This window comes from Sciurus carolinensis, chromosome 3 (genome assembly GCF_902686445.1).
Source record: "Sciurus carolinensis chromosome 3, mSciCar1.2, whole genome shotgun sequence".
NCBI classification, from domain to species: domain Eukaryota; kingdom Metazoa; phylum Chordata; class Mammalia; order Rodentia; family Sciuridae; genus Sciurus; species Sciurus carolinensis.
The window spans coordinates 40,922,727-40,944,741 of NC_062215.1; the positions used below are offsets into that span (position 1 = coordinate 40,922,727).

Below are 22,015 nucleotides of genomic sequence, written 5' to 3' on the forward strand. Positions count from 1 at the left end.
AGACGAGCAGACTTGGAATAGGGTTAAGGAACTGTGTAGTTGTCTGGGAAAGATATTCCCAGCTGAGAGGACAGCCGGTGCAAAGGCCCCGCGGCCCAGGAAGGGAAAAGACTTGCCAAAGTTCACAGTCAGTCAGCTTTCAGACAAGCCCATTGTCTTGGCTTTTCTGTGCTTCCACTTTCCCAAGGAAGTAAGTCATGATCCTTCTGGGCACATGGGCAGGGAGGACAAGGCTGGCGGAAGTGAGCGAGAGGTTGGGCTCTTTGGTCGTTTGCCTCTCCTCAAAGCCATCAGCTGCATCCCTTTATCCATATTGTGTGGCCCCTTGCCAGAGCAGGCATTGCTAGGGTTTGGGTATACGAAAGAGTGGAGCCCACTGGGAGCACTCTTTGTGTCCCCTGAGACCCACTCTGGGCCAGCCCTTTGAGCTTGCTGATTCTAGGACCCTGATTATGTTGGTGATACCAGCCTGGCTGGGGGTGGGAAGGATGGGGGTTGTGTCCCCCACTGGAATGGACAAGGGAGAGGCCTGGCCCCCTCTTAGCATTTGCATCCAAACAGTCAACTCTCTCCCCCGACGCCCCCCTTTCCCTTTTCTTCATTTTGACAGAGACATGATGCTTTTTGTTCCGTGGTGAATAAAGTGATCTAAAAAAAATTATTGTCCACAAGAGACTGATAAGTACAGAGCCCATAATAGGTGAGCGCTCCTCCTGACAGCCTCTCCCAGGAGGGCCCTTGAATGCCAGCAGCTGTGGCAGAACCCTTCCTGCTGCCCCACACTTTGCAGCCAGGGTGGAGGCCAGCGGCCACCTGCCCTCAACCGCTAGACTGTGGGCCCTATGACCCAGGTCTCCCAGTCTGCCACTAGTTGCAACCTGGAAACAGGCATCATGGCACAGGGTGGCGGGTGCAGGTTCAGGAGTCAGGGGCCCTGAGCACTGCACTGGAAGGGGCCTGGCTGGTGGGTGGGGCCAGGGTGGCCTTGATGTCCTCCTGGGTTAGACTTTGAGCGGAGAATGGGTTCAGATGGCTTAACAAATCTCAGCTGCCACTGAGCTAGGTCCCTAGAGGAGACAATGTTGGTGGGCTGTGAAGATGGGGGCGGGGGGCTTTCCAGACATCTGGAGAGTCCAGAAGTCTTCCCCTGGAAAAAAATCCTCTGAAGAACTCTGAGCCCCCAGCTTTGCCAGAAGTCCCTCGTCTCAACTCAGGAGGCCAGCTGCCGACGTGATATCTGGAGAGAGCTGTCTTCTGCTTCTCCCCCCGTCGCTTGCCTCTTGCTGCTCAGGACCCCCAGGCTCTGCAGAGAGAGGCATGCTGGCACCCTGTGGGTTCCCCATGAGCCGGGGGGCCATAAGTGAGAAGAGGGGGCATGCCCAAGTGTTGCCCACATAGGGCGGTCTAGAGGGGTCATGTTTTAGGGAGGGGGCTGTCTTGCCCTCAGGTTGCTTATGTTCCATGGTCCCCCTTGTCCAGCCACCCTCACCTGTCCCAGAGGTTCGTGGGACACCCACTGTCAGCTCATCCCTTCCTTGAGTCAAGCCAGGTCCTTAGGGTTTGTCATAGACCCCCCAATCCCAGGACAGCAGTGAATCTAGCAAATAATTTATTGTGTCCATCCAGGTCTGCAATCTTATTACTCATCACCCACAACAGATGGAGAGACCCAAGGGGTTCTACCGGCCCCACCCCTTCTTGGACACCCCCTTGGCCCCTCCCTAGCCTCCTGAAGCCCCATAAATTCCCCTTCCTCCTTGGGTTCTCAGGCCCTTGAGTGGGTTGTGTTTTAAATTTTTTTTTTCCCTGCAGCTACAAATCAGTAAACCAGGTCATAAAACAACCTTGGGGAAGTTGGTGGGATGGAACCAGCAGCTTCAGAGCTGCTGCTGGGAGCGGAAAGCCTCCTTTCTCTCAGGAAAAAAATTCCTTCTGCCCCCTCCTGACTAGGCTCCTTCAGTGCCACAGCTCTGACCCTCACTGTGCCCATTTCCTTGACAGGGATCCAACCTTGGAGTCTAAAGAGGCTATGGACCCTGTGACCCCTCACTGCAACTGCCCAGAGGACAGTAGTTGCCATGGTGACAGCAGGTGGTCAGTGACCATCATTGCCCATTAGTGGACCTACCTAAGGTGGGTCTGGTTGCTGGAAGATGAGGGCCAGGTCGGGTTGGGGTGCAGCTGTAATAGAGGGCTTACTTGCAAGGCCCTGGGTTCCATCCTCAGCACTGCAAATAGAATAAAAGCAGGAGCTGACTCGGCCTGAGGACTCAGAGCCTCCCAGGCCACAGGGAAGACTGGAAATCAGAGCTGCCAGCATTCCCACTTTAGCACAGCACCTCTGCTTTGCTGTCCTGCACCTCCAAAATGGAATATATATATATATATATATATATATATATATATATATATATTTTTTTTTTTTTTTTTTTTTTTTTTTTTTTTTTTGTACTGGCAATTGAACACAGGAGCACTTCACTCCTTGAGCCACATCCCCAGCCCTTTTTATTTTTTATTTTGAGACAGGACCTTGCTAAGTTGCCCAGGCTTTCCTTGAACTTGAGATCCTCCTGCCTTAGGCTCCCGGGTCCCTGGGATCACAGTTGTGCGCCAACATGCCCAGCTCCAAAATGGGAATTCTTCATGTGGGGTCCAGGCAAGGGGCCTGGTCACCACTGCTGCATCACCTGGGTTAGGTCCAAAGCAGGTCCCTTCCCTCTGAAGCTCACTTTTTTCTGTAAGAGAAGAACCAAAGCATGGGAGAGGGAACCTGAGCAGAGGAGACACTCAGCAGCTACAGGAGGTCCCCCCTGAGGTCCCAGAGTCTTTGAGGGACTGGGAGGGTCATGTCCCAGACCTACCCTGCTGCCAGGTCTTACCCTGGAGGGAGTCTGGGGGTCTCATTGTGTCCCTCCAAACACTATTTCATGGTTGTGTAGGTGGCGTTCGAGGGGTGAGATCTGCTGCTGTGCAGAGGGAAGTCCTGGGACACTGCATTCAAGGACTGGAGCCTTGGGTCACTGAGCCCAGCAGGCCCCTCCAGGAGGTCTTTCCAGGTCACTAGTCAGCAGTGGTTATAAGGATGAGGTGCTTAGGAATCTGGTGTTCGGCGGGACTTCCTCTCTGCCTGTCTTCCAAGCTCAGCAAGAACTGTAGAGGTGGAGATGAGGCAGGTGGGGGAGGGGACCGCAGGGCAGGAGTGCTGTGGACCAGGAGGAGCTGAGTGTGTGTGTGTGTGTGTGTGTGTGTGTTGCCCTCCCCTAACCTCACCCTTTCTTCCTCCTACCCAAGCCACAATCTGTCCCCACCACCACTTCTGCACTCCTCCTCTCCTGATGCTGCCCATCCCAAGCCCGCTGCCTGCTTTTCTCCCCCTCAGTGTCCTTTCCTAGTGCTCTTGAAAAGTAATCATAATCACAATAATTAATAACAACAGAGCCCATGGCAGGCCTGAGGCAGCTCTTAAAGGGGCAGTGCCCCATTTTCTCCTGACAGAGCCACCAGGACCTCCAGGGCTCTGAGAGCGGCTGTGATGCCACCAGGCCTTTGTTCCTGCATCCCTCCCTCCATCTGGGGTTGGAGGGTGGTGTTGGGCTGAGCATTTTTGTTGCATCCTCCATCAGGCACTGGGCCTCTCCTATTTTAATTGAACTGTCTTTTCTTAGAGATAGATGTTTCGCCACATCCAGCTGCTTGTGTGTATTGGGAAACCCGCCTGTAATCCAGCTTGGCTAAATTAAAAGACGCAGCAGCTGGACTGATTAAACAGGGAGGGGGTGATGTGGACAGAGAAGGCAGGGAGGGGACACTGCTAATGGCACATACCACCAACCCCCCTTTTTAAATAATGTTTCTGGTAATGCATTTTGGAGAATGTGAAAAAAAAAAAAATAGAGCCGTAGAAATGTTAATGATATCCACAGGACACTCAGCAGGAAATGAGAGTGATCTGGGACTAATAAAAGCCGAAATGTAATTTGTGCAGATATACGAGGGAGGTGCAGCCTTCAGAGCGGTCCTGGGTTTGTGCATTCTGGGCTCATAAACATGCACCCGGGGAGGGCAGAGAGCAGGCATGCCCTCGACCTTGGAGCTGGCCTTCCTCAGAAGGGACCAGCAGCCAGGCCCTGAGCAAAGTTGGCCACCTGCAGGGTTAGGGCATGGGCAGCATGGGAAGGTGCCTGCTGGTACCTGCCAGTCCCCTCTGCCCTGGGCAGCTCTGTGTCAGTGTGGCTACGCCCTTCTCTGCAGAGATCAGGGCAGGAGACACAGGACTGCCCACCTGGCTGGGAGCCACCAAGCCAGAACCAAGAGCCTCCTCCAGCTCCTCTAGGTTGGCACGTCCTGGAGTGTTTTATCCAAGCCGCCAGGGCTGGGATTGAAGTGGGTCAGGAGGGCGGGCACATATCTCCTTGCTTGGCACCTGTGGTGAATGCAGAGAGGAGGGGAGTAGAGGGCAGGAGGCTTTGGTGGGGAGGGGCTCACTTTGGGGATGCTGGCACCTTCTGTGCAGCTGGGCAGTCTGACTGTGAAGGCAAAGGAGGTGCTTTGGGCCAAGCCCCTGGGATAGACAGACCTGAGACTGTGCCTGGAAGCTGACAGGTGGCCTGGCCTGCTCAGCTGGATGGAAGTCCTCCTCTGTCCCCTTTCTTGGGTCAGGCCCCAGACCCTGAAGGAAGAAAGCATTTTTGATGGGGTACAGGTCATGTGAGAGGGGTAGGGGCTTGACCTCCCTCCTGGGAGAGTTCTCTGCCTCTTTCCTCTCTCCCTATCTCTCCCTCTTCTCGCATCTGTGTTTACTCTGTGTGCCTCTAGCCCTGCCACCTCTCTCTCTCTATTCCTTTCTGACCCCTCAAAACACTCTGGAATCTTTGTAGCCCAGGGCAGGCCATCCCCTCTTTTTAGTGTTTGGGAAGGAAAACTGGAAAGTCCCTGACCCTTCCTGGGGGCCTGGGCCACACAGTCCAGTCAGAGGTTCCTCTGGGCCTGCGTGGTTGCTGGGTAAATCCCAAGCCCTTGGGATCGGGGCCTGTGGCTAGTATTTCTCTTTTCCAGCCCTCCTTTGAGGGCCCTCTGGGGTGATTGGACTTTCTGGGGGAACCTTTAGCCTTAGACGCCCACATCCAGCCCATATTGTGCATCCTGCTGCTCTGCCCTCAAAGGTTCTTTACCCTGCCCTGGATCATTTTCTAACCCAGGATCCTGCCCCGGGGTAGGTTAGACCCCACCTGGGCCCCAGCTCCTAAAATCAAAACTAGATGGGCTCTCCAGTGCCACCTGGCCTGGGGAGGTTGGGAGGGGCCCTTCCATGACGTACCAGGCTCCATCACACCCATGCCAAGGGGCTCAGGCCGGCTCACTCTCCCATGGCAGTGGAACTGCTTCCCTTCCTTCTCATCAGCATGCGCTCCCTTACTCCGGATCACGTAATCTGTTTATGCACCTATGATATCAAAAACAGGAGGCAGGTGCTGCTGTCCTACGTTTCTGGGAGTCAGAGGAGGGGACATTTTATATCTACAGTGGCTCGGCAGCCCCCAGTTGACGTCTGCTAGAGGGAACAGACAGATTCCAGATGGCACGGCAGTGATAGGGGAGGTGTGTGTGTGAGTGTGTGTGCGCGCACGCGTGCAATCACGGCAGGCTTTGGCAAGCAGCCTTTCCCTGGCGGGGTAGGACAGATCCTCATGGGTCCCCAGCATGGCTGGGTCACGCTTGAGTACAGCCACACAGGGACTAAGATTACAGGATCCAGCGGGCCCCAGGGGACAGGGGAGCCGGAATTGCTCTGCTAAATGATTTTGAGCTGTCTGGAAGAGCTGGGAGTGGTGGGTGGGGGCGGAGGGGAGGAGCCAGCTAGGGGAGGGCGGAGTGGCCGCTCCCCAGTGACTTGGCTCGGGCAGCCTGTTTTGCACCTCCTGCGCCCACGGTGGCTGTCCTTGGCGAGGCGAGGCTGCTGGCACTGTGGAAGTGGGAATTATGGAGCACACCTCCTTGATACAGAAGTTGTCAATATGTGCACAGCTGGTGGGGAGGCTCTGGCCAGCGGAGAATATCGAGGGCTGTGTGCGGGGTGAGGGCGGGTGGGGAGGTGGCTGAGGGGAATGGACAAGGACGTGGCCCATCTGAATTGCTCTCCCTCTGCCCCCACCCGCCCTCCTTCTCTCCCTTTTCTCTTCACAGATAACCAGCCCAAGTCATGCAGTCTTTTCGAGAAAGGTGTGGTTTCCATGGCAAACAACAGAGCTACCCACAGACCTCGCAGGAAGCGTCTCGCCTGGAGAATTACAGGCAGCCGAGTCAGGCCGGGCTGAGCTGTGACAGGCAGCGGCTGCTCGCCAAGGACTATTATAACCCGCAGCCTTACCCGGGCTACGAGGGTGGCGCCAGCACGCCCTCCAGCACTGCGGCCGCGGTGGCCGCAGAGAAGTACCACCGAGGTAGCAAGGCCCTGCCCTCACAGCAGGCCCTGCAGGGGAGGCCGGCTTTCCCCGGCTATGGTGGCATCCAGGACAGCAACCCTTACCCGGGACGCTACTCTGGGGAGGAGGGCCTGCAGGCCTGGGGGGCCCCCCAGCCGCCACCCCCCCAGCCACAGCCCCTGCCAGGAGGGGTGGGCAAGTATGATGAGAACTTACTCAAAAAGACAGCAGTGCCCCCTGGCAGGCAGTACCCAGAGCAGGGCGCCCAGCTCCCCTTTCGGACTCACTCCCTGCATGTCCAGCAGCCCCCGCCGCCACAGCTGCCACAGCCCCAGCAGCCCCTGGCATACCCCAAACTCCAAAGGCAGAAACTACAAAATGACATTGCCTCGCCCCTGCCTTTTCCCCAGGGCGGTCACTTTCCCCAGCATTCCCAGTCTTTCCCCACCTCTTCCACCTACTCCTCGTCCGTCCAGGGCAGCGGACAGGGGGCCCACTCTTATAAGAGTTGCACAGCACCGTCCGCCCAGCCCCATGATAGGCCACTGACCGCCAACGCCAGCCTGGCCCCGGGACAGCGGGTCCAGAACCTTCATGCCTACCAGTCAGGCCGACTCGGCTATGACCAGCAACAGCAGCAAGCACTTCATAGCCGGCACCACGCCCAGGAGACTCTCCATTATCAAAACCTCGCCAAATACCAACACTATGGACAGCAAGGCCAGGGCTACTGCCAGCCGGACACGGCGGTCAGGACCCCGGAGCAGTACTACCAGACCTTCAGCCCCAGCTCCAGCCATTCCCCTGCCCGTTCAGTGGGCCGCTCACCTTCCTACAGCTCCACCCCATCCCCACTAATGCCAAACCTAGAGAACTTCCCATACAACCAGCAGCCACTCAGCACTGGGGCCTTCCCCACGGGGATCACCGACCACAGCCACTTCATGCCCCTGCTCAACCCCTCCCCAACAGACGCCGCCAGCTCTGTGGACACCCAGGCCAGCAACTGCAAGCCGCTGCAGAAGGACAAAATCCCTGAGAACCTGCTGTCAGATCTCAGCCTGCAGAGCCTCACAGCACTGACCTCGCAGGTGGAGAATATATCCAACACTGTCCAGCAGCTTCTGCTGTCCAAGGCTGCCGTGCCACAAAAGAAAGGGGTCAAGAACCTCGTGTCCAGGACCCCAGAGCAGCACAAGAGCCAGCACTGCAGCCCCGAGGGCAGTGGCTACTCGGCTGAGCCGGCGGGGACCCCGCTGTCTGAGCCTCTGAGTAGCACGCCGCAGTCCACCCACGCCGAGCCGCAGGAGGCTGACTACCTGAGCGGCTCTGAAGACCCGCTGGAGCGCAGCTTCCTCTACTGCAACCAGGCCCGTGGCAGCCCTGCGAGGGTCAACAGCAACTCGAAGGCCAAGCCTGAGTCTGTGTCCACCTGTTCTGTGACCTCGCCTGACGACATGTCCACCAAATCTGACGACTCCTTCCAGAGCCTGCACAGCAGTCTGCCGCTGGACAGCTTCTCCAAGTTCGTGGCAGGCGAGCGGGACTGCCCGCGGCTGCTGCTCAGTGCCCTGGCACAGGAGGACCTGGCCTCTGAGATCCTGGGACTGCAAGAAGCCATTGGCGAGAAAGCTGATAAGGCCTGGGCTGAGACCCCCGGCCTGGCCAAGGATGCCAGCAAGGCGCCCTTCTCCCTGGAGAACCATAGCGCCTGCCTTGACTCTGTGACCAAGAACGCGTGGCCACGACCTGGGGAGCCTGAGGCCCTACCTGATTCCTTGCAGCTGGACAAGAGCAGCAATGCCAAGGACTTTAGCCCAGGGCTGTTTGAAGACCCTTCTGTGGCCTTTGCCACCCCTGACCCCAAGAAGACAACTGGTCCCCTCTCCTTTGGCACCAAGCCCACCCTTGGGGCTGCCACCCCAGACCCCACTACAGCAGCTTTTGACTGCTTCCCGGACACAACCACCGCCAGCTCAGCAGACAGTGCCAACCCCTTTGCCTGGCCGGAGGAGAACCTGGGGGATGCTTGTCCCCGCTGGGGACTGCACCCTGGCGAGCTCACCAAGGGCTTGGAGCAGGGTGGAAAGGCCTCTGACAGTGTGGGCAAAGGGGATGCCCACGAGGCTTCAGCCTGCCTGGGCTTCCAGGAGGAGGAGCCCCCTGGGGAGAAGGCAGCTGCACTGCCCGGGGACTTCAAGCAGGAGGAGGCGGGTGGGGTGAAGGAGGAGGCGGGTGGGCTGTTGCAGTGCCCAGATGTGGGCAAGGCCGACCGGTGGCTGGAGGATAGCCGGCACTGCTGCTCTGCAGCTGACTTTGGGGACCTGCCCCTGTTGCCGCCCACCGGCAGGAAGGAGGACCTGGAGGCCGAGGAGTACTCCTCCCTGTGCGAGCTGCTGGGCAGCCCAGAGCAGAGACCTGGCATGCAGGACCCGCTGTCGCCCAAGGCCCCCCTCATCTGCACCAAGGAGGAGGTGGAGGAGGTGTTGGACTCCAAGGCCGGCTGGGGTTCCCCGTGCCACCTCTCTGGGGAGTCTGTCATCTTGCTGGGCCCTACTGTGGGTGCCGAGTCCAAGGTCCAGAGCTGGTTTGAGTCCTCTTTGTCCCACATGAAGCCTGGCGAAGAAGGGCCTGATGGGGAACGGGCTCCGGTGGATTCCACCACCTCTGATGGCTCCCTGGCCCAAAAGCCGAATAAGCCCGCTGTGCCCGAGGCACCCATCGCTAAGAAAGAGCCTGTGCCACGGGGCAAAAGTTTACGGAGCCGGCGGGTACACCGGGGGCTGCCCGAGGCCGAGGACTCCCCGTGCAGAGCACCAGCGTTGCCCAAAGACCTCTTGCTCCCCGAATCCTGCACAGGGCCCCCACAGGGACAGATGGAAGGGGCAGGAGCCCCAGGCAGGGGGCCCTCTGAAGGGCTCCCTAGAATGTGTACCCGCTCCCTCACGGCCCTGAGCGAGCCCCGCACGCCCGGACCCCCAGGCCTGACCACCACCCCCGCGCCTCCTGACAAACTGGGGGGCAAGCAGCGAGCTGCCTTCAAGTCGGGCAAGCGGGTGGGGAAGCCCTCGCCCAAGGCCGCTTCCAGCCCCAGCAATCCAGCTGCCCTGCCTGTGGCCTCGGACAGCAGCCCTATGGGCTCCAAAACCAAGGAGACAGACTCGCCTGGCATACCCAGCAAGGACCAGCGCTCCATGATCCTCCGGTCGCGCACCAAACCCCAAGAGGTCTTCCACGCCAAGCGGCGGCGACCCTCAGAGAGCCGGCTCCCCAACTGCCGGGCCACCAAGAAGGTCCTTGCCAACAACCACCTGCCTGCCACGTTCAAAGTCTCCGGCAGTCCCCAGAAGGAGGGCAGAGTGAGCCAGCGAGCAAGGGTCCCCAAGCCTGGCACAGGGGGCAAGCTTTCCGATCGGCCCCTTCATGCCCTCAAGAGGAAATCATCCTTCATGGCACCTGTCCCTACCAAGAAGCGGAACCTGGTCCTACGCAGCAGCAGCAGCAGCAGCAGCAGCAACACCAGTGGCGGTGGGGGGGATGGGAAGGAGGAGAGGGCTGAGGGCTCCCCCTCTCTCTTTAAGAGAATGTCTTCTCCCAAGAAGGCCAAGCCCAAGGGCAGCGGCGAGCCCACCACAAAGCCTCCGCCCCCGGAGGCCCCCGACGCCTGCATCAAGCTCGCCTCACGGACAGCTTTCCAGGGGACCATGAAGACCAAGGTGCTGCCACCCCGGAAAGGTCGGGGCCTGAAGCTGGAAGCCATTGTGCAGAAGATCACCTCGCCCAGCCTCAAGAAGTTTGCATGCAAAGTGCCAGGTGCCCCGCCAGGGACTCCTCTGAGCCCCACCCTCCCTGAGAAGGACCGTGGGGGGCTTAAGAGTGCTGGGGGCAGCCCGGCTGGGGCAGAAGAAGGTCTGGTAAGTGTGGGCACTGGACAGAAGTTCCCAGCAGTTTCGGGAGGCGACCCGTTGTGTAGAAATCCTACCAACAGGTCCTTAAAAGGCAAACTTATGAACAGTAAGAAACTGTCCTCCACTGACTGTTTCAAAACCGAGGCCTTCATGTCCCTGGAGGCCCTGCAGCCTGGGGGGACTGCGCTGGCACCGAAGAAGAGGAGCCGGAAAGGCAGGGCTGGAGGCCTCGGACTCTCCAAAGGCCCTCTGGAGAAGCGGCCCTATCTTGGCCCAGCTTTGCTCCTCACTCCCCGAGACAGGGCCAGCGGCACACAGGGGGGCGGCGAGGATAACTCTGGTGGAGGAGGCAAGAAGCCAAAGACGGAGGAGCTGGGCCTGGCCTCCCAGCCCCCTGAGGGCCGGCCCTGCCAGCCCCAGACAAGGGCACAGAAGCAGCCAGGCCATACCAATTACAGCAGCTATTCCAAGCGGAAGCGCCTCACGCGTGGCCGGGCCAAGAACACCAACGCTTCACCCTGTAAGGGGCGTGCCAAGCGGAGACGGCAGCAGCAGGTGCTGCCCCTGGATCCCGCAGAGCCTGAAATCCGCCTCAAGTACATTTCCTCTTGCAAGAGGCTGAGGGCAGACAGCAGGACCCCAGCCTTTTCACCCTTCGTGCGGGTGGAGAAGCGAGATGCCTTCACCACCGTATGCACTGTTGTCAACTCCCCAGGGGATGAGCCCAAGCCCCACAGGAAGCCTTCCTCCTCCACCTCCTCCTCTTCATCCTCATCCTCGTTCTCCTTGGATGTGGCCGGGGCCTCCCTGACCACGCTCCCAGGGGGCTCCATCCTGCAGCCACGGCCCTCCCTGCCTCTCTCTTCCACAATGCACCTGGGGCCTGTGGTTTCCAAGGCTCTGAGTACCTCTTGCCTTGTCTGCTGCCTCTGCCAAAACCCGGCCAACTTCAAGGACCTTGGGGACCTCTGTGGGCCCTACTACCCTGAACACTGCCTCCCTAAAAAGAAGCCAAAACTCAAGGAGAAGGTGCGGCCGGAAGGCACCTGTGAGGAGGCCTCACTGCCCCTTGAGAGAACACTCAAAGTTGAGTGTGCAGCCCCTGCTGCCACCACCGCTGGGAAGCCCCCCAGGCCCGACGGCCCAGCGGACCCGGCCAAGCAGGGCTCACTGCGCACCAGTGCCCGGGGCCTGTCCCGGCGGCTGCAGAGTTGCTACTGCTGTGATGGTCGGGGGGACGGGGGCGAGGAGGTGGCCACAGCCGACAAGAGCCGCAAGCATGAGTGCAGCAAGGAGGCCCCTGCAGAGCCTGGCGGGGACACCCAGGAGCACTGGGTGCATGAGGCCTGCGCCGTGTGGACCGGCGGGGTCTACCTGGTGGCCGGGAAGCTCTTTGGGCTGCAGGAGGCCATGAAGGTGGCCGTGGACATGGTAAGAGGCCAGCCCAGCCCGGGTGGGAAGCTTGGGTTTCTGAAGGACAGACAGGCGGGCAGGCAGCAACTGGGGAGCCCTGGTCTCCAGGGCTGCGGTTTGGGTCAAACATGCCCATGGTCACAGCACCGTCCACAGACCCCAAGACCCCCGAGTGAGGCACACCTGAAGTTAAGGCAGGATGCGCTCACCCATCGACCCAGGAGATCCCACCGCAGCCCCCGCCTTCAGCCCACCCAGCCAGCGCCTCCCGCTCCTCTGTCACCGTCCAGCTCCACCCTACTGACGGGTGCACCCAGCAAGGGTGCGAGGCCCCAAAATTAAATGCCAGGGCAGCCCATAAGCAAGTCACTCTTCCAGGACAAAGCTGGGCTTACAGGAGGACCACACATGTGGGTGAAGCACGGGACCCTGCACAGGGCCCTTCCTTCCCCTTTGGGGGGTGGCCCCAGGATCACCTCACCCTGCAAGAGTGAACGGGGTGGTCAGGGAGCCCTTAACCATCCTCCCATGACCCCCACAGGGAACTCTGGTCACTGAGCTCCGTGAACAAAAACCGTGGGGCCACCCGCACTCCCCATGGACGCATCCTTGGCCTGTGCTCCCTCATCCCCAGGGTGGGCGCCCTGTGCCCACAACAGAGGGAGGGGCTGTGGGGTGCAGCAAGGCAATGCCTTGTCACCATTAGGGTGGCACCCAACTCATACCAAGGGCTCTGTGTTTATATTGATAGGTCTAGGAGCTGCAGAGTGACGTCCTACTTCCAGTGGCCACCACCAAGTACCACAGGCCACTAGCTGCTCCCTCAGGTCCCTTCTGCTGAGGGCATGTGGCCTCTTTCCAGTGAGTGCACAGGCAGGTGGCTGCCAAGGTGACTCCAGCCTGGCTTTCTTGTCCCCAAGCAGTGGAGGGCTGCACTCTCCCCATGGAGACTGGGCCCCGCCCCCCTCACACACTCAAGGCTCCATGTTGCCCCATCAGGTTCCTGTGAAATGACCCTCGCTGGTGCTCTGCCTTGGGCCCTGGAATGTCCCCAGGGACACACACCATGTCGTGCAGCCCCTGCCCCAGCCCCGCCTCCTCCACCTCTGCCTTCCTGCAGCTCGCTGCCGGAGGCGCCAGGGGCCTGTGAGGCATGAACTTCCTGCATCTGAGCAATTCGGCCAGCCTGGTGGCCTTTGCCCCTCACCCCGTCTGTGCTCCCCTCTGCTCCCCTGCCTCCTTATTGCCACCTGCTCCTCTGTAGCACACCCCTGCACCCACAGCTGACCGGGGCACTATCTGGCCAAACCACACCCCTGGGGCCACGGCGGATGCTGCTCACACCTCCGTTTCCCAGGCTCCTGGCCCTACACTGCTCGTGGGGATGATGGCAACCTCTGTGCCTGATGTCCTGTCTGCCTCACTGAGGAAGGCCCAGCCCTGATAAGAGGTGGCTGCCCTAGGCCCTGGCCTGCACACCTGGGGGTGACCCAGGGGCCCTGGGTCTTCCCCCTTCCCTCAGTGATACTTGCACTCCCTCCTGCTTTCTCTTTCGTCACTGGCTTCTCTGTGGCCACTTTAAAATAAGTTCAGGGCTGGGGAGATAGCTCAGTCGGTAGAGTGCTTGCAAGCACAAGTTCAATCCCCAGCACCACCAAAAAAAAAAAAAAAAAAAAAAAAGTGTAAAATAAGTTCAGTTCTCTCCCATCATTACAGTACAATACCCCTGCCCTGGGGCGGCCAACCCCAGCTGACTGCCACCCTGTCCCTGCCATCCACATCGCCCACACTGGCCTTTGGAGTGCTGCTGTTCCCATTCATGGCCCCCAGGCACATAATTTTGAGGTCCAGGTCTGAGATCTGGTCATCTGTGTCCCCTGGCCGGCCCTGGTGAGGAGGGATAGGCATGAGAGTGGGTGAAGCCCCTCGCCTGTCCCAGCCTCTTCCTGTGCCTTTGGTGTCTCAGCTCACTGACCTGCTCACAAAGAAGGTCCTGCTGCACTTAGAGGGCAGCATGTGTCAGACAGGGATCGGGTCCCCCACTGTCACACAATGGGCTGGTCTAGTCTACCCACCCTGTCCCCATGGGCTCCCCCTATTCCAGAGCTGGCCTGGTAGCCTCTGCCCTGGGAGTGGTCCTGAGCGCCTAATGAGAAGCACACTTTCTGTAGGCGTTTGCTGCTCACCCAAGCTGTCTCCTTGCCAGAGATGCTCCTGGGCCCTGCTGAGGGCTGGCAGCCGGCATGCTCCCCAGAGCCTCGGGGCTCATCACAGCACATCTCCACGCAGGACAGTCCCTGGGCAACACCCTGGAAAGATGGGCAGGCTCACCGTTCAGCCCACCCTTTCTTCTCACCACACTCTGTTAGAGTCAAACTGGTCATGATTCAAATTACAGCTCTGCTAAGGGCTCCAGGAAGCCACTTGCCCTGGGAACCCTAGAATGCTGAGCCCCATTAACAGAATTGTAAGGTTATGCAGATCCCCAGGTGTGCAACCCGGCCCAGTGTGCAACTAAGTCCCCGGTCCACCGATTACACCTGCCCGTACACTGGCGTCCCCTTTGCTCTCTGGAGAACAGAACTGTGAGCTGCTGGACACCCCTCCTCCACACCATCCTGGGTCCCCATCCCCTATCCAGATGAGGCCTGGCCCTGGGATGCCAGGATGGAGAGGCAGGTCACAGAGCTGAGCCCGTGTTGTCAGGCAGGGCAGTGTTGCTTAGGCCCCAGGGTGGGCCACACCTGCGGGGGTAGCTGGGGTCAGAAGCACCTGACGTCCCCTGCTTCTTCATGTCGAAAGTGGCCGATCCAACGCCTGCCTCCAGGGTTGCCAGGGACCTCAGTGGACAGAAACCATCAGCCCGAGGAACACTATGGTGACCCTTTAAACTTCATGACACCACAACGGCCACTGAGGATGAAAGTCTCCATCTAGCCCGGGGTCCCCACTTGTGCTCATCACCCCTGTCTGGGTCAGGAATTGGGGAGACACTGGGCCCCAGTTCCACAGGAAGCCATCTCAGATGAGACAGGAAAGAGGCCATAGCCCTGCACCTGCTCCTGGCTTCCCTCAGGAGGGCTGGGAATGAAGCCTGTGCCTGCCCTGTTCAGTCAGGGGTCGTGACCGCGAGCCTGCGTCCCGGCTGGACTGGGGTTCAAGGGCTCATTCTGAAGCGGTGTGCAGGCAGGGAGCCTCTACTCTCATTGGTTAACTAGAGAAAATGTGGACTAGGCTTTCAGCCAGGCCTGCCAGGAAGCACGCTGCACTTGTTTCAGTGGCTGGGCATGTGGGCACGGCCCCACCCTGCTCTCTGCTTCCCTTCTGCGCCTCAATCCCCCACGTGGATCATGATGGCTGATTCAGGAATATGGGTGACCTTGGACCCGTCACTTCCCTCCCCAGGCCTTGGGGTTTTCCTCCATTCTTCCAGGGCCTTTCTGGACATTGCCATCCTCCCCTGGCTGCCGGACAGCTGGGCCAGGCAGGGGACAACCCCAAGCTCAGCAGAAGACATTTCTGGGAACTGGAAGGGACCAGGTGCACTCTGGGCAGCACCAGGTTTACGTTAAATCAGCATCTCAAGATGGCATGTTGTCTCCAGATCTGCAGCCTGGTCCATCCTGGTGGGGGGTGGACTGTCTGCCCTGGGCAGAACTGACTGGTCCTGCCACTGGTGCTCCTGCTGCCACCAGAGAGCGTGCACAGCAGTGCTCATCGCCTTCGCTCTTGCCTGTCAGGGGCGCTTTGTTGTCACCACCTGTATAGTTAATGAATGCCACCCACCTCGAGGGCTGTTAGGAGCCAGCAGACAAAGAGACTCTGCCAGGCTGTAGGAAGCACTTGGCAAGTGCTGGCTGGTACCCACGGCCATAGTGGTGACGAGTTCACAGGCCCAAGAAAGCCCCCCCGGCAGCATGCCAGCCCAGGGGCGCCAGAGAACCAGCCCATGTGGGCGTTTGCATCCCAGACCTGAGCCTCATTCGGGCTGATTTCCAGGGTGGTTTTGGAGGAAGCGGGTGGGGACTGTGCAGGGCCTTCCTGGGGAGCAGAAGGACTCACGGCCTTGTCTCTCTCTATCAGACATGTTCCAGCTGCCAGGAAGCCGGGGCCACCATCGGATGCTCCTACAAAGGATGCGTCCACTCCTACCATTACCCGTGTGCCAGCGATGCGGGTAAGAGCCAACCGTGGGAACAGGGAGGCCCAGAGGCCCATCCAAGCAGTGCAAGGGGACCCTGGGCACAGCTCCTCCAACCAGGCTCCTCGTGCCCCTTGGGTTCCCTCTTCTCCCCGAGCAATTCTTCATCTCCTCATCTTTCTCTCTAGACCACAACTGGGCAACACGCCTGATGGAGGGCTGCCCTGAGCACCAAGGAAAGACGGGCATAAATTAGAATCAGGAGAGCTCTTTGAAGAGCTGCCATGGCAAGGGGTAGCGGGTCTCAGAAAGAAGGGTGTTGGGGTTGGGCCTTTAAAGAGTGGATGGGAACACAGTGAGCAGAGAAAAAAGGAGAGCTTATCTACAACAGTAAAAACCGATGAGTTGGGGGAGGAGGTTCAAACAGACTGCGGCTAAATGATCTCCTGTTGGCCACAGGGAACCCTCATGAAGGTTTTAAGCAAGACAGTGAGGTTCTGAGGCAGACCTAGCCTCCTCTGCAGCCTCTACCCCAATTCCCTACTTTTATTCATTTGTTCCATGGGCACTTATTAAGCACCTACAGTTGCCAGGCACATGGGGACAGATTACATGAATGAGAGAGAGCTGGGAACTCCAAACCTCATCAACTACATGGGGCATCTGAGGCTCAGAGAGATCCCTTATTTCAGCTAAAGAAAGTAGTTGTTTACTGTGTAGTGTCCGTCATGGGGAACAGTAATATCGTAAGGGTCCTTAAGATCAACTCTGGCCTAGTGGCATTATTTGGTTTGGTTTGGTTTGGGGCTTTTGTTTGGTTTTTTTTTTTTTTGAGATGGGTCTAGCTAAGTTGCTGAGGCTGGCCTCTAACCTGCAATCCTCCTGCCTCAGCCTTCCAAGTCTCTGGAATTACTGGTGTGTGCCACCACACCCAGCTGGCATTTTTGAATGTGCAGTCTTGGGCAATCCACAGATGCCTCTGCATTTGGTTGCCCCATCTGTAAAATGAAGATTTTAATAGTCTGTCTGTTTCAGAGCTGTTTGAAACAGAGTGAAATAATGAGTACTGCCCAGGAAATGTAGCCTCAGTCCTATTTTGGGCCCAGACCCATGACCTTTGTCCCTCTCGCTCTGCATCCCTCCCGGCTCTGGCCTGGAAGGTGGAGAGATGACTATGACCCTGCCTGGAAGTGGGCAGAGCCCAGGCACCTGGGGCTCATGTCACCCAGTAGACCCTCTCACTGCCCCTCCTCCTAACAGCATACAAGGTGACTGCAGCCTGTATCCTGCCTGCCTGCTGGGTCCCTACCAGCATCAGCCCTAGCCAACCCACCTCCCAGAGCAGGCACAGGACTTTAGTGACAATTTCTTGGCAGGGGGCCGAGCTGACAGTGCCCAGCAGGAGGGGGCTTGCTGGAGCTAGGTGACAGGTGGGGGCTCTTGGTGGCTTACCCTCTTGCTCTGAGACAGATTGAAACATGGATTCAATCCACATTACCCAACCATTTACCCAGGCACATGCCCATACCCCCATAACAGCCCCCATGAGCCCCATACCTCCTACAGTGATTAACTGAGCACCGTCTGCCTGGCAGGCCCCAAGTCAGGCCCCTGGATGAGCTTCTTACTCCTGGCACCACAGCATGACCCTGGCAGAAGCAGAGTGTGGTGGCCCAACTTTCTTGCTCCATGTCCTGTGCTCTTTCTCCTACCCCAGAACTGGCCAGCCTCCCCAGGGGCTCACCTTGGAGTACGGCAGATAGGAGAACCATAGTTTCTGTCCACAGTTATAGAGACCAGATAAGGAAGAGAGAGTGTACTTGGAAGAGGTTCCTCCTGTGTGAGGGAGGGAAACCAGGAAGACTTCCAAGAAGAGGTGACATTTAAGCCAGGCCTCAAAAAATCAGGAGAGGCGGGACTTGTGTACCAGGCTTTGAGTAATAGAACATATGTTTCAAATGAAATCGTAGGACGATTCCCCACAAAACAGGAATCTGTAGAGAATGAAGCAGGAAAGTGGCTGGGAAAAAAGGATACTGACATGATCAGGGATGATGAACTACTGCAATAGTCCAAGCAAGAAAAGGTGGCCTGGTACAGTAGGGCTATACATCCCAGAGGCTATGCTGGCACAGAATCCATAGGACTTGATGTAAGAGATGCGGGAGAGGGAGGTGTCAGTCCTGATGTCCAGCTTCCCCATGTGCGGGGAGAAACCAGTCTGAGCAGGATGCACATAAGGATGACTGCTACTTAGCTACTGACCCTGGCAGGCTCTGCTGGGGCAGGATGCTCTAGGGAGGCCCCAGCTGCTGGGCCAGCACCTTTATGCTCCACATGATCCATGTGATCTTATTCTTCAGCACAGCAGGTGCCTGAAATACTGCAGGTCACAGGGCCTCTCAGCCTGGGCTCTGGGCTTCAGTGTATTCTGTTGGCCAAAGCAAGTCCCAAGTGCAGTCTAGATTCTGAGGGTGGGGAAAAGCATGCCACCTCTCCATGGGATGAGCTGCTGAGTCACGCTGCAAAGGACCTGGGAATGGGGAGGGAGATCAGGACTATGTTGGCAATGCATCTGCCTCACACAGCAGCTCCACTTTGGACAGGTCACATTTGAGCCATTTGTAGATATCCAAAAGGAGCTGCCCCAGCTGGGCTCAGGATGGAGACTCACTGGCCATCAGCAGGTAAGGGCTCATTAGAGCCCTGGAGGGGATAGTGTGTGGGGAGGTGCCACCTATGAAGAGCTGGCAGAGGAGGAGGAGGGGACCTCTGGGAAACAGCCTCAGCAGCCAGAAAAGGTGAAGGAGAACAGGGCTCCGAGAAGCAGGGAGGGCTGGTGGTGGTTGGGGATAAGGGAACAGTCTGCCAAGTGGGGGTCAGCAGGGGCTCTCCAGGTGCGTCAGGCTCTCAGACTGCAGGTACCCAGGCTGCCGACTGGTACCTGCCTCGCTGCCCTGGCCCACTATCCCCACTCCCTCCCATCCTTATTAAGGAAGCTCTCTTTGGAGACCAGCATTGACTCCCAAGAGTAGGCAGAGGCCGTTGCACCATGGTGTCCTGTCCAAACCTTCCAACACTCAGCCTGCCCCAGGGCCATCTGGTCATCCAAGTCTGAGACACCAGGAGAGGAGTTGCCACCTGGCCCTTCCTAGCAACTCCCCTCCCACACCTGGCATGGGTGATGCTGGAAGCCCTGATTTAGAAGTGGCCTCCTACTCTTGGCTTCTGGTGACCCAGGTACTTGACTCAAGTGCCTATAGCTGACCAGAGTGTTACTGTGTGGACAACAGGTGAGCATGGACTTCTAGCCCATGCTCTTTGGAAAATCTCCTTCCATCCCAGAACCCGAAGGGAAAGTTCTGGCAGGGGTTGGGTGGGAAAAGTGGGGAGAGAGCCTTAGAAGGGCCTGCAGCCCTGCTCTTGGAGCTGCAGATCTGCCCCGTTTCTGCCCTACCTCCTGGCCACCACCCTGTCGTGGTGCCACCTCCAGTGTAAACTGGAAGAATGTGCTGGGGAGGGTGCTGTGGCCAGTGAGACTGAGAGGAGAGACGAGCCCAGAAGGACTTAGGGGTGATGGGTGGGGGTGCTCAGGGAAAAGCCAGTGTCTCCACAGATGGCAGCAGGCAGGGACGGAGGACTTGTGGAGACATGGGCACAGTCTGGCAAAGCTGGGCATAAGGACTGGCCAAGTTCTGCTGTCCTCTGCCTTGTCTGTAGTTGGCAGTGTTCACTAGAACCCCATATTCTGCACGTTCTCACCTCCCCCTGTCCCCGTGGGAAAAAGTCCCTGCATCCTGAGCACCTACTGTATGCCATATGTGTGGGGATATTTATACTCTCTCTTCACCAATCCCCATGATGGACATGCAGTAGGTGACACAATGCCCATTCTACAGATGTGGAAACCCAAGGCTGAGTAGCTAATGCTCAAGTCCACCCCTGTCATCACCAAGCCACCATGAGTATTTCCTGGGCTCTCTTCTAGGGGCTGGGCACACATCTCTGGGGAGTGGTGGAGGGCAGTTTCTGCTTTAGTCAAGAAGTCAAGGAGCCAGCCATGTGGAAACAGGGTGGAGGAAAGAGTTCCAGGTGGAGGAGGTGAGGTGAGGTGAGGACTAAGAACAAAGCAGGAAGCAACATAGGGGCCCCAGCCCGTTCTGGTGATGAAGTTGTGACTGGAGGATTTAAGCAGGACGCGGGTCACTCTTTGAGTGCTCCTGCAAGCTAGGGCCTGGCCACTGGCAGCAGAACCCCACCCTGTCTCACCACTCATACTTCTCTTTGGTTCCAGGTTGTGTATTCATCGAAGAGAACTTTTCTTTGAAATGTCCCAAACATAAGGTAGGTGATCACAAGGAGCCCCACTCCTTCACTTCACATGGCCTTTACAAGGCCCCCTGACCTGCAGACCCTCAAGAGACCCAACCCCCACCAAGTCTAGCCAGGATCCAGCCCAGCTTCCTCTCACCTGTCGCAGGTAATAAACTAGCCTTGGGGCAGGTCAGCACAGGTTGGCCGGAAAGAAGGCTTTGTCAACCAGGCAGGTCCTTAGGGAGGGGCCCGCCGGGGACATCCCCAGGAGAGCTTCCCTATAGCCCTTTCAAGATAAGGGGCAAAGAGAGGGCAGGCAGGGTCACAGGTCTGGACGGAGGGCACTCAGGTGAAAGTGGTCAAGAAAGGCAAAGCCAGAGGGGGGATTCCCGCAGCCTTCCGTAGAGACCCTCGCGGACCCTTCCGGCGCGAGGGCGGGGTCCCATCGAGGGAGGAGCCTGCGGCTCGGAAGGAATTTGCCCCTTGCTCATGTCCCCGGCCAACAATAACGAACTGGCGGGCGTCCGCTCTTATTTTGCAGAGGCTGCCGTTGTAATCCACCGCAACGGCTGGAGAAGCCGCCGGAGTCGACTGACGCCCGCCTCCGAAGAAGAGAAGCAGCCTGCGCAGCCCTGGGGCCTTTGAGCTGCTCCCAGCGCGCGTCCAGAGCCGATCCTTGATCCGGGTCCCGGATCTTGGATCCGGCCGCCCAGGGCTCAGACTTGCGGCCCCGGGTTAGGAAGAAAACCTGTTCCGGAGCCGCCTGCTCCCGGAACCGGACGGCACAGGGCAATTTTGCCCACACCCTTGGGGCCAGTCTTGGAGAGGGGATTCCCGCGGAGCGGCCAGACTTCTCGGCCCACCCAGCCTCCGGCGTGGGTGGGAGACGGCTTTGGGCTGGGGACACTTCCCCCTCCCGGAAGTTCCAAGACGACGTGGCACACATTCCTCGTGGGTGCTGCCACCACCGCAGACGGTCGTGGCCTGCAGCTGGGCGCCCTGGGATCGGGAGAGGAGATCCAGACGACCCTGGAAGGGGCCGAAGGCGGCTCCTGGCTCTATGGACGAGGCAGGGGAAGCCGGAACCTTTCTGGAGGGGGCCCGGCCAGCGGGGGAGGGGGCAAGAGGCTTCGAAACAAACCAGTCGGAATGCGTCCAAACGCCCTTCCCACCCATCCTTTGCCAAAGCTTTCGTGCGGTTCCGGCAAAGCCGGTGTAGTCGGGGGCCTATGCTCAGGGGATGTGGGCTTCCCGGGTGTGGGCGGGACTGGGGCATCTTCTGTTCTTCCCCTTTCCAATCCTCCACCCCACCCCTGGAGCCCAACAAGAACGCAACAAGAAAGGAGATTCGATCAGAGCACGAGCGTACCTCCGGCGGATGCGAGAGTGTCCCTGTGCACCACCACTCGTCTTCAGGGACCGCAGCGCCCACTTGATACGGGAGCAGGGACAGCGCTAGATTCGTGTACAAAACCTGTGTACCCCTCTATATATATGTTACATAGAATGTATATATGTTGGGAACATGCTCGCTTCTCCTGTGTGTCGCCGCCGTGCGTCGTGTGCCCTGCAGCAGAGCCCTAACTGGGCCCTTGCCGAATAGGGGGGTCTACCGCGATGCCCCTTCCCCAAGCAGCCACCACCGGCCCGGGCCAATCCCTGCCAGTCCGTCCGCCTGTCTGTCCGTGTCCTCACCTCAGCTCTGTCCACGCTTCAATAGGCCTGACGCAGCCCCAGCCAGGGGCTGCCCTAGCAACTTCCTGTACATATGACTGTAAAATGGTAAACGTGTGTATTATATCTGGCCTCGTTATATA

General features: G+C 58.5%; 1 protein-coding gene across 3 annotated transcripts in view; it reads left to right on the forward strand.

Moving 5' to 3' along the window:
• Nucleotides 1–20,884, forward strand: part of Rai1 (retinoic acid induced 1) — a 119,317-nt gene extending 98,433 nt beyond the window's left edge. For 2 of the 3 annotated variants that reach the window (XM_047546212.1, XM_047546213.1), the window contains 4 exons: nucleotides 6,184–11,761; nucleotides 15,827–15,920; nucleotides 20,179–20,228; nucleotides 20,740–20,884. In XM_047546212.1, the coding sequence (XP_047402168.1) occupies nucleotides 6,200–11,761; nucleotides 15,827–15,920; nucleotides 20,179–20,228; nucleotides 20,740–20,754 (5,721 nt within the window). In that variant the 5' untranslated portion in view covers nucleotides 6,184–6,199 and the 3' untranslated portion in view covers nucleotides 20,755–20,884. Of the gene's footprint in view, nucleotides 1–2,001; nucleotides 2,134–6,183; nucleotides 11,762–15,826; nucleotides 15,921–20,178; nucleotides 20,229–20,739 lie in introns of all 3 variants that reach the window. The other variant, XM_047546215.1, reaches the window with a different exon arrangement.
• Nucleotides 20,885–22,015: the final 1,131 nt, after the last annotated feature.